This window comes from Musca autumnalis, unplaced genomic scaffold, assembly GCF_047663935.1.
Source record: "Musca autumnalis isolate F117 unplaced genomic scaffold, ASM4766393v1 scaffold_4, whole genome shotgun sequence".
NCBI lineage: Eukaryota > Metazoa > Arthropoda > Insecta > Diptera > Muscidae > Musca > Musca autumnalis.
Window position 1 is genome coordinate 217,816,776 of NW_027411977.1, and position 11,948 is coordinate 217,828,723.

Sequence of the window (11,948 nt, forward strand, 5' to 3'; positions counted from 1 at the left end):
AATTTTTAACCCCCAAACGATGATTTATTTTTCTTTGACAATTTGTTTGTCATGATGAACATCGATTATCTGGGTATCTATTATATCCTGAAAATTCTTTTGTTTGACAACATATAGTAGAATTTGATGGAGAAATTATTTCCCCTTGAGATCAACCCCATAAAATAAATGTATGCGGTTGATTTTATACCCCTTTGTTTTAAATTTAACTTCGTTTAGGGGATATTTGTAAAACCAATTTGCCGGGCATGTTATTCGGTATAATTATACTAGTTAGAGAATATTTTCCTTCGATAACTTGTAGTCAAATTTGAAGAAGAATATATCTTCCATTGGTAGCAACCTTCTGAAGTTAAGTTTAATGGAAGATTTTTCATCATTTTGAAAATCTTAACCTCAATAAAGATCTTAATTTGTCAGAAAGAAATATCGGCTTATCTATCATATCTGGAGAATTTTTTTGTTCGGTAACCTATAGTGAAATTTTATGGATAACATATTTCTCTTTGATATCCACCACCTAAAATTAATGTTTCTATTTATGAAATTTTCATAGCCAATTTGTCAGACTTGCTTTTATCCATATCTATTATATCCACAGAATTCTTTCCTTCCATAACTTATAGTCAAATTTGTAGAATAATATATTCTCCATTTGTACCAACCCTCTAAAATGAAGTTTAAAGGGAGATTTTTCATAACTTTAAAGAATTCTAACCTCAATAAAGGAATAATTATATAGTCAAATTGTCATACAGAAATTTCTGCTTAAATATCATATCTAGATAAATTATTTGTTTGGCAACCTATGGTGATATTTCATGGACAACATATCTCCCATTAGGGCTAACCCTTTACATCGTAGTTTAGTGGGAGATTTTGCATCAATTCTCGTTTTTTAACCTAAAAATAATATTTTCTAAAGATAATTTTAAATAAATTTGTTCGTGGTATATACTATATCTACTGGTGTCTTTTGTTCGGTGACCTATAGTCAAATTTAATGTAGATCATATTTCTCATTGAGATCCCAGGGAGATTTTACACATATTGGAAAACCTTAACCCTAAAAATATGTTCTTCATAATTTTCTTGTTTATCATATTCTCTTGATATCCTGTCATGTCTACAGATATCTTTTCTTTGGTGACCCATTGTGAAATAGGACCAACCCTCTAAAATAATGATTAGTAGGAGATATTGCGGTCATTCGATTATCTTAACCTCAAACAAGGGCCGCCATATAATGCCCAATATATAGTACGCGCCACTTTAAGATATTTTGAATGTATTAGTCCCATTTGACCACAGAATCGGTTGTAACTTGGTATTTTGTGTTTCCAGAGGCTAAGAAACATTTCTACCATAAAATGTTTATATAGGCCCACGTTTTGATATATGGTGATTTTGGATGGGAAATTTGTACCATTTAAAAAAATATTAAGCTCAATTAAGGGATATTTTCATAGTGAAAGTTGATGAAGAATATACTTAGCATTGAAGCAAACTTTCTAAGATGATGTATGCGACCAGATTTTGCATCATTTTGAAAATTCCGACATAAAAAACATATTTTATGTAGCTAATTTGTTTGTATTATCTATCTGGATGTTTTCTCTAATCCCAGGAAGGTTTTATTTATTTGACCACTTATTTCACGTCAAGGTGAACCATATAAATTTAAGTTTGTCGGGGTTTAAAAAAAACCTAACCTCAATGAAGGGCATTTTTTAATACCTTAATTTCTCATTGTCTATTGTAAATAAAGATTTATTTAATAAATTTGATATAGAACATTCGTTTATTACAGTAGCAATTATATTATATTATTTTTTATTTTATTATTATTAATTATTTTAAAAAATTAAATCATTCCTTTTATTAAAATGTCAGTTTTATAGTACGTTTATATCAAGGCAAATTGAACAGATAGTGGTACCGTAAAATCTTGAATATGTTATGTCAAAATTGTCTTTATGTTGTTGGAGAAAATACAACCAAAAATACTTTTTTATAAAGGGATTTTGACATTTCATATTCGAACAGCTGGCGTGATACCACTACCTTGGAAATTGTGCCATGGTTTATATATAACCGGATTTGACAAACCCACTGGGTTTCAAATGTCAATTCCTTTGCATATACGTCAGAAAAATCCTCATTAAGAAGGAGGTTAACCCTGCAAAAGGCTATAATATAAACATGGCCTTATTCTTTATATATAAGTCCGCCATCAGACCATCTGCTTTTTCACATGTATGGCATCAGCTGTTCTGTATATTATAGTACATTTATATATAACCGGATTTAACAAACCCACTGGGTTTCAAATGTCAATTCCTTTACGTATACGTCAAGTAAATCCTCACTAAGAAGGTTAACCCTGCAAAATGCTATAATATAAACATGGCCTTAGTATACCTAATGCTTGGTTTACATTCGGCGTCGTTTTGTGATTTCGAAGGCGTTTCGTGATTTCGCGCGGAATCCAGCAAACTTTATCATGATTTCGCATACAAAAATGAAATCATCTCATTTCGTGATTTCAGCGAAATCAACATCGAAATCGCAGTACACATGTTATACAACCCTGTTTTTGCCTAAAAAAGTACCAAAAGTTGCAACACTTTTCACGTATCACAATAAACAAGGTAGATGGTCAATTGCTGCAACAAATAATTTTAGTATCAAAATTTGTAAACAATTTGAAAAAATATTTAATTTCTTTTTACAATGTTATTTTTCATAGTGTTCCCGTACTTTTTTAATGGTAATGTTAGAAAAAGGAGCGAATTGTCAAAAATTGCTTCCCTATACAAATTTCTTAAAAAATACGGGAACTGAAAAATGACGGAAATTGCAAAAATCCAGCATAAATGTCAAAATCAAGGTATCAGCTATCATATTAGATGCCAATGAACATGCTTGCTGCTATTTTCTACTAGGCCAAAATTGTATGGCAGAAAACAGGAGAAAGGGTGTTATTCGGCGCTATTTTTGTTTAAAGAGAAGTGCAAGTCTTGCTAGATTTCGGAGTACGGGAAAGCATTTTTAGCATTAAACGGAAAACTACTGCAAGTACTAATATAGTGCAGGTTCTGAGCACAACTTTTATCTATCAAAATTTATTATTATGATGTCACAACGATAACATCATTCTTTTATTTTTTTCATTTGTTAGTACTATACACAATTAATACGATATATAGATAATTTTACGATAATTTTCCAAATAGTAAGTTGTAAAGTTCTATATTGTCGTATATTTTTGATGATTAATTCAATTTACAACAACTTGTTTTGAAAATTCATGTTCGATCAGCAGCGCATATGCATCTACCTTGATCATTGTGATATGTTTGAAATCGACAAACAATACGTGTAAACACCGGGGTGTATTTCAGGATTTCGTGAAATCCAGTGGATTTTGGAGCGCAAGTGTAAACTTGGCATAAGTCTTGTGCCAGACTATGAAAATTTTCATGAAAATGTTTTGAGCTTATGGGTAAGAAGGGAGAAAGGGAGCTGCTTCACCTCCGCTCTCTCCTAAAAGCTAAAACATTTTCATGTGTTATTTTCAGTGTCTGGCACAAGAGCAAAGTGACAACATACATGTGAAAAAGCAGATGGTCTGATGGCCGCCTTAGTATTATTACAATTATTGTTTATATTATTATTCATTATATTTTCACTAGAAAATATTTAAAAAATTAAAATAAAATCATTCCGTTTATTAAAATAACAGTTTTATTCCTGATTGTAATATGCCACCCTCTCCTCTCTTTCACAGCAAACAGCTGATTTTCATGCTATCAATCAATGTGGTGGAAGCAATAAGAAGAAGCATTCAAAATGATTATTTTATTTACCTTGAGAGAAAGAATTCTCTTATTTACCTTAGAGCTGGCAAACCATCGATATTCCCAACATTAGATGTTTTCGATATTTCATTTCAAAGTATCGATATTAGCCTTGTTCCTTTACTTTTTTAATGGTAAAGTATAGTACACATTGACAAGCAAAACTGACAGTCATCGAGGTCTATTTCGTGAATATCAAAGCCTAACTGAAAAATTTCTTTTGTAATATCTAAATAATACCGTATATATTGTATTTAAAATGTTTTTCGCTATATAAAAGTTCTTATTTGCCGGAAAATTGTCCTAAAAGTACGTTGGCTGTCATTTTTGATCGATAGTGTGTACTCGCCTTAAGGGTGGCAAAAGAGAAAAGTGTCAAAATTGCTGAAAATTGCTCTCTCATGAACATTTTTACCAGAAAACAACTCTTATGTTACACGCTAAAACTTTCATACGAAACTTTCCCATTATTTTGGCGTTCATAGATCGAGTTCCATACAAAAGTAATTTTATGAAATTACTGTAATGGGGAACTCGACCTAAGAACGCCAAAATAATGGGAAAGTTTCGTATGAAAGTTTCAGCGTGTAACATAAGAGAAAGTAAAGGAACGGAAAAATGGTAGATCTGGCAGCAATGCCAAAAAGAAACATAAAAAAGTCAATTTTCGTCTTTTATTTCACAGTTTTTAATTTAGTTTTGTCAGCGTTCGACTTTTTCTTCCCGCAGAAATTTTGCTGGTAGCCTGTGGTAGAAGAGAAAGCAATTTTCGCTCTCTCGCCACTCTCACTCTCTTAAAAATTGCTTCCAGTTTTGCCACTTTTCGGGGTTAAGGAACGCTTTGCAGGTTAACAAATGTTAAAAATGGTAACCTCAGGTATGTAAAGGAACACAGCTTTTAATAGATTTTAGGTTAGGGACTTTTAATCCGATAATATCGATAGACAAAACTATCTATCGATATTGAATTTTTAAAAAAAATAATCGATATTGCCACCGATATTTTACCAGCTCTAATTTACCTCTCTCATACAAGTTTTTTTCTAATTGGAGACATCAGTTAGGTTTTTTATTTCCCGGAAAAATTGTACCAAAGAACCCCTTCTATAAGACCCCTTATTAATATATAATAAAACGATTAGTTATTCATTGTCTTATGACCTTCTAGTGTATTAATGTCAGCATTGTATTAAACAACAAATATCAGGGAAAAATGTTTAAAAAAAGTGCTACAAAACTTTTGGAAATCGAAGAAGACAAGGTGAAAGAATGGCTAGATTCGTTTGATGCAGTTCTAACAGATTGTGATGGTAATTATGAATTAAAATAGTAGTAAATATAGATAATAATATTAATGGTTTTATTTAAAATATTCTTTAGATAATTGCATAAGTTTAATGACAACAATCTTGCAACAAATTCGTTATGAAAAGTGTTTTTTTGTGTACATGTGAATTTGAAAAGAGAAAAAAAAAAGAATGTGTGGGTGTGTGTGTTTGAATGTTGCGTAGCACGAGTATACACTCAGCTGTAAATTTTGTTTCAATGTTGCTTTGATAATGACCTTTAACGTCATTTACGCCATGGGTTACGCTACGGCCGGCAGGGAAGACAAGGTTTCTTAAGAACATTTCAAAAGAAAATTGGGAACAAGTCAAGGGCATATCTTTACCACAGATAGTGCTTTTCATGCCGATTCCAACGATGTATTTCTTTTGTTGGGGAAATGTATACTTACCGAGATATAGGCCTCCGAAGTTCCGAAAATTCCTTTGTTTACTTGGGAAAAATTTTAAGATTTAAAAAAAGTTTGTTCGCGTAGCCGAAATTCGCTCCTGGGCTTAAATCTAGTTTAGTAAAAACTATCCGATTTTTTCGAAATTTTTTCCATAGGTAGATATTTTTACGCTGATTACGGGAATGTAAAATTTTCTTGGGGGACGGACCCGGTTACCCGGTTATTCGACCCGAAAGTCCGGGTACCCGGTACCCGATAGACCCGGTTCTACTGAACCGATTCTTACAAAATGGGTATCGTTGGAAAGCTTATGAAAATACCTATCCAACAAGTGGTCATATGATGGGGTTAACTCCAGGGGTTCAGAAGTTATAACCAAAATACCTCTTTTTGGACCCGGGTTTTTCCATAAAACCCTCAAAAAGTCGAAAAAGGGCCCATTATGGGTGCTCAATTAATTCACGTAATTTTATAGCTCATACTTCAACCTTTCCAAAATGGTGCCATTTGTTATAATACCTTCACTGGGTCCAGAGATATTGACCTTAGAATGAGAGAAAAATTTAAAATTTAGAAGAAAATGTTGTTCCCATTCCCTAGATTTGAACCTGTCCATAGGAGAAAGTCTTAAATCCCCGGCCGAAGGCCGGCTACTTAGAGAAAATTTATACTTTAAAAGAAAATGTTGTTCCCATTCCCTAGATTTGAACCTGTCCATAGGAGAAAGTCTTAAATCCCCGGCCGAAGGCCGGCTACTTAGAGAAAATTTATAATTTAAAAGAAAATGTTGTTCCCATTCCCTAGATTTGAACCTGTCCATAGGAGAAAGTCTTAAAAACCCGGCCGAAGGCCGGCTTTTTAATTTATATACATATCTCTGGACCCAGTGAAGGTATTATAACAAATGGCACCATTTTGGAAAGGTTGAAGTATGAGCTATAAAATTACGTGAATTAATTGAGCACCCATAATGGGCCCTTTTTCGACTTTTTGAGGGTTTTATGGAAAAACCCGGGTCCAAAAAGAGGTATTTTGGTTATATGTACCCCTGGAGATGACCACTTGTTGGATAGGTAGTTTCATAAGCTTTCCAACGATACCCATTTTGTAAGAATCGGTTCAGTAGAACCGGGTCTATCGGGTACCGGGTACCCGGACTTTCGGGTCGAATAAACGGGTAACCGGGTCCGTCCCCCAAGAAAATTTTATATTCCCGTAATCAGCGTAAAAATACCTACCTCTGGAAAAAATTTCAAAAAAAATCGGAGAGTTTTTACTAAACTAGATTTGTTCCCGCTCCTGTCCTTAGGTGAAAGTCTTAAATCCCCGGCCGAAGGCCGGCTACTTAAGAAAGCTTGCGATTTAAAGGAAATGTTTGTATTTGTATTGTATTTTGAAGGGTCGGTAAAGGAAATTTGTTCCTTAGCCGGCCTTTAACAAGGGAATTTTCGCAACTTCAGAGGCCCATATCTCGGAAGTATGGACTTCCGCAACAAATGTTATATATATGTATGTATTTGTGATCAGGATAACGAGATCTACCTGTAAATAAATTTCGTCCTGATCCGAACTTAGTGGGTAAACTCGTCTTATGCCGAAAATTGTTTTGTGGTGGCACTTTTCGGCTTAAATGTTGTGTAGGGCCACCTCTCGGATCGGGTGGAAATTTTTACCATAGCTGGTTCTTGCGACCATGATTACAACGATATAGAAATTCTATATCTCCCCGGGATATGGTTGTTAACATCCCGCTAAACTACACTTGTTGCCAAAAATCCATTCTTTCCTTTTTTATTTATTTGCAGGTGTCCTCTGGGTCTATGGAGATGTTATACCCGGTTCGGTAGAAGTTATGAACCGCTTTAAAGAACTGGGTAAAAAGATTTTCTTCTGCACAAATAACTCAACGAAAACACGCAAAGAATTGTTAACCAAATCCCATAATATGGGATATAATATCACCGAAGATGAAGTGATCTCAACAGCAAATTCTCTGGCTGCCTATCTGAAAGCACGTAATTTCAATAAGAAAGCTTATGTTATAGGCTCAGAGGGGATTACCAAAGAATTGGATGCCGTGGGTATTGAACACAACAAAGTGGGACCTGAAAATATGCCCGGTTCATTATTGAACTATTTATCAAATCACTTTGAACTGGAGGATAACATTGGTGCTGTGCTGGTTGGATTTGATGAGTATTTTTCTTTTCCAAAAATGACAAAGGCGGCATCATATCTCAGCCGGCCAGATTGTTTGTTTATCGCCACAAATACAGATGAACGTTTTCCCATGCCAAATATGGTTGTTCCGGGAACGGGCAGCTTTGTTCGGGCCATAGAAACATGCGCCGAGCGTAAGGCTACTGTTATAGGCAAGCCAAATGTTGCAATGTGTGAACATCTTATCAAAAATGGCACCATAGTGCCGGAAAGAACTCTCATGATTGGTGATATGTAAGTTGTTTTTGTCAAGTATATGACACTTACAAATACAGAGATAATAAAATTATGTTTTATAGATGTAATACTGACATTCTATTGGGTTACAATTGCGGCTTTCAAACACTGCTGGTGGGTAGTGGCATACATCAGTTGAATGATGTTGATTCGTGGAAAGCATCAAATGATCCGGAATTACAAAAACTTATACCAGATGTGTATTTACCCAAACTAGGAGATTTACTAGCCTACATGTGAAAAATATATACAAACTATGTGTATATACCTCATCTTTAGCCAATAGACCCATCTATCTCTTTCATAATAATTTATCTTCTTTTTTTACACAATTATCTTTTAAGCATCATGACAACATATTCTGTAATGCCTAGTTATTGGTTTGGATTAAAAAGTTATCCAAACCATTTGAAGCTTTTATTAATTTGTAGTTTTTGTGTTTGTTACAATGAGATAAAAAATAAAGGTTACTTCAAATTTTGAAAACACAATTTTTACAATAAAATACTGAATGGCAATAATTAGTTTGATTTGAAAGCAATATTTCCTAAAAAGTTGTTTATTAAGGAGCTGCAAGACTTCTTACAAGATTCATTACTAGAGACGTTCCTGAATGGCTATTTCCAAAACATCCATACACAATTCATGATCAGTTTGACGTAGTTTTTTCCAACCCTCCGTTGCTGGGAGGGCTTTAATATTGTCTACTATAAATTGAACTGCCTTGGTTTTGAGACGTTCATTGGTGTGACGATCAGCCAAAAGAAGGATATCAGCAACTGTAGCAATCTCCATTGTTTTAATTAAAATGTCTTCACATAATATTTGCAAATCCAAAAGCGAGTATTTGTTAGCAGCCATAAAGAGCTCTGCTGCCAATTTCTGCGGTATATTTCCACCCGTGTACATATACTTTAACATTTCCTCAATTACGTCGGCATCCATGTCATCAATCCGTATACGATTTGTTTTACTTTCTTCCAAGTCATTGCGAAACATGGCAGCAAGCACTTGACTGCGGGCACATAATATTACCTTGTGGGCTTTAAATTCACATCCATTTTGTGCCACAAGAGTTACATCGCTAAATTCTTTACTATTTAAAATAGCGGCAAAATCATTCGAAAGACTGGAGCATACTAAAATATCGTTTACGGGTTTTATATCAACCCTGATTACGTGTTCCGCAGCACCAAAATCACTCGGAGAGTCCAGATCAAAATCTATAAAAAATACTTTAGAGCCTTCCATGTATGTCGGAATTTTCTTAGAACAAATTTGTTCTTCTCTAGATATCTCAACTTGGAATAGTGTGTCGTCCTTGACGCTGGCTGATATCAATACTACGTAAATCTCGATCTTAGAAATATAATAATTATCCACTGCCACCACTTTCCATTCGGTATGCACACTTGGACCATCAATGACGATTATACCGGAATTAAATTCTCTTGGACTATCGCCAGGTTTATAGTTATAAATAAACGGAATTTCGAATTTATATATATATTGAATATTTGTAATTGTGGCGATAGACATTTGACTTGGAAAGTTGATCAGTTTTGTAATATTTTGCTCTTTTCCAGAAACTCAAAAATCCAATATTCTTGAAAATTGTATCCTTTATAACTTTGGCAGAAATTTCAAACATAAGGTGTGTACGATAACTTTCCCAGCAATAATTACTCAGTCAGTTCCAGCAACCTCTCTCAGTGAATTTTACTCTCTCAAGCAAGAAAAATTGCAGAAAGTTATCGAACAGCATTTTGCAAAAACTTGCAAGAAAGTCAGCTGTTTCCGAAAATGTATGAAATTTGTTTTTGTTTCTTTTGATATTTTAAACCAAACGGAACAAAAACATAAATTTTAAAATTGCACTTTACTTATTTAATGCTTTAATCCTATCCACAACGCTTTAGAATCTAAAAAAATGTGCAATCGTCAAATTTTCTTGGTCAAAGATGTTAACATTTCGATTTGTTTACATTGAACATGTGATTAAAAATCAGCTGATCAGACTTGCAAATTTTTGCGGGACAAATTTTCCCAGCAAAAATTTGCAAGTTCTCAGTCACAAAACTCTCCAAAAATCTCTCCAAACTCGCTCTCTTTTGCTGGATAATTTTGTTATCGAACAGCATTCAGCAAAAATTTGTACCAATTTGTACAAATTATTGGGTTATCGTACACACCTATATGCTCTGTTCCCGAACCTGCAAGAAGCTACTATTTTTTACTACGATAACATTTTTTCCTTTATGTTATCGGAAAAAATAGTAAAAATTAGTAGATTCTAGCAGTACTGGAACAGAACATATGTCATGGTACAATAATACAGGTAGCATTATCATGCCAGCTGATGGTAACATAATGTGTCAATTGCATTGAATTGATGTCAAATTTTGACATCTTATGTTGCCAACAATTGCCGATGCGGCTACCTGTGTATTTGTACCATGGTACAATTATAGGTGTGTACGATAACCCAATAATTTGTACAAATTCGTACAAATTATTGCTGAATGCTGTTCGATAACAAAATTATCCAGCAAAAGAGAGCGAGTTTGGAGAGATTTTTGGAGAGTTTTGTGACTGAGAACTTGCAAATTTTTGCTGGGAAAATTTGTCCCGCAAAAATTTGCAAGTCTGATCAGCTGATTTGAAAACATTTGTTTTGTTTTATAGCTTCGTTCCTGTACTTTTTAATGGTAAAACTCGTAAAAGAGAGAACTGCAAAAAATTTGTTCTCACACACACGTTTTTTGAAATAGTTCGGGAACGGAAAAATGGAAAATACGTCAAAAAAACTAGAACAAATGTCAAAGTCGCTGTATCAGCCAATCAGACGCCGGCAACCATGTTACTATTTTTTTACTCGCCCAAATTTGTCGTGTAAAAAGTTTTTAAAGAGAGCGTCATTCAGCGCCATTTTTGTTTAAAGAGAAGTGAACATTTTACAACTTTTTTGTGTACGGGAACGCTTTTTCGAGTAAAATGTGTAAAAGTCGTAAAAATTGTAAAAACTTTTTAGTTCTGGAACACAGCTTATTTTTTATTCTTGTTTGGCGAAAACAAAATTAAACATTGAAATGTCAAAAAATTAAACATCAAAAGCTGAAAAACATAAAAAAATCATGGAAAACAAGAACATCAAATTGATGCAAAAGCTTTTCTTCTTCTTCTTTTTCAAAACAGTTGATTCCTTGCAAGTTTTTACAAATTGTTGTTCGATAACTTTCTGCAATTTTTCTTGCTTGAGAGAGTAAAATTCACTGAGAGAGGTTGCTGGAATTGACTGAGTAATTTTTGCTGGGAAAGTTATCGTACACACCTATTGTGTTACTCATACTCCATGTATGCAGCGCTTTTTGCTGGGATTTGAAACCTTAAAAAAATGGTCACCACAAATTACAAAATAAGTTATTTTACTTACATTATGGTTTAATTAATAATTTTTCCCTTTTTTATATCAATTTATTTTAATAGCCAAACGTTTGTTTATGTTTTTGCCAAGAAGTTCGCCACAAAACATTCGAATTTAAATCAGCTGATCAAACTTGCAAATTCTTACAAGAAAAATTTTCCTTGCAAAAACTTGTAAACAAAAGTCTCCAAAACTCTCCAATATTCTCTCGCAATTGTCTCCAAACTCTCTCTCTCTCTTTTACTTTGCAAGTTTGTTATCGAACAGCATTTTGTAAAAGTTTGTGCAAATTTGCACAAACTTTTGGGTTATCGTACAGACCTATTGTTGTCTTGTATTTTGTAACCCTGCGTTTACAAATGACAGAACAGTTGACTTCATGTATTGATTGTCAAAATCCCACAACTTGTCTGTGTGAATTCCGGCAACTGCAAAAACAGTTTTAAAATTTTGAATGAAAATCGTCGAT

General features: G+C 33.7%; 2 protein-coding genes across 2 annotated transcripts; one reads left to right on the forward strand and one right to left on the reverse strand.

The window, feature by feature from the left end:
- The first annotated feature begins 4,888 nt into the window (after positions 1 to 4,888).
- LOC141404283 (glycerol-3-phosphate phosphatase-like) lies at positions 4,889 to 8,573 on the forward strand. Its single transcript, XM_073987719.1, has 3 exons — positions 4,889 to 5,170; positions 7,404 to 8,052; positions 8,118 to 8,573. Exons 1-3 carry the CDS (start codon positions 5,074 to 5,076, stop codon positions 8,293 to 8,295), a joined length of 924 nt encoding a protein of 307 aa, XP_073843820.1. The 5' UTR covers positions 4,889 to 5,073; the 3' UTR covers positions 8,296 to 8,573.
- Positions 8,574 to 8,652: 79 nt separating this feature from the next.
- On the reverse strand, positions 8,653 to 9,306 carry LOC141403246 (speckle-type POZ protein-like). The gene has a single exon (XM_073985431.1). It carries the CDS (start codon positions 9,304 to 9,306, stop codon positions 8,653 to 8,655), a length of 654 nt encoding a protein of 217 aa, XP_073841532.1.
- Positions 9,307 to 11,948: the final 2,642 nt, after the last annotated feature.

What these genes read in the sequence shown, in the direction of transcription:
- LOC141404283 (XM_073987719.1), top strand. Translation starts at nt 5,074, where the DNA reads ATGTTTAAAAAAAGTGCTACAAAACTTTTGGAAATCGAAGAAGACAAG. An exon ending in AGTTCTAACAGATTGTGATG is followed by an intron (nt 5,171 to 7,403) that starts GTAATTATGAAT and finishes ATTTATTTGCAG; the next exon opens with GTGTCCTCTGGGTCTATGGA. An exon ending in ACTCTCATGATTGGTGATAT is followed by an intron (nt 8,053 to 8,117) that starts GTAAGTTGTTTT and finishes TATGTTTTATAG; the next exon opens with ATGTAATACTGACATTCTAT.
- LOC141403246 (XM_073985431.1), bottom strand. Translation starts at nt 9,306, where the DNA reads ATGGAAGGCTCTAAAGTATTTTTTATAGATTTTGATCTGGACTCTCCG.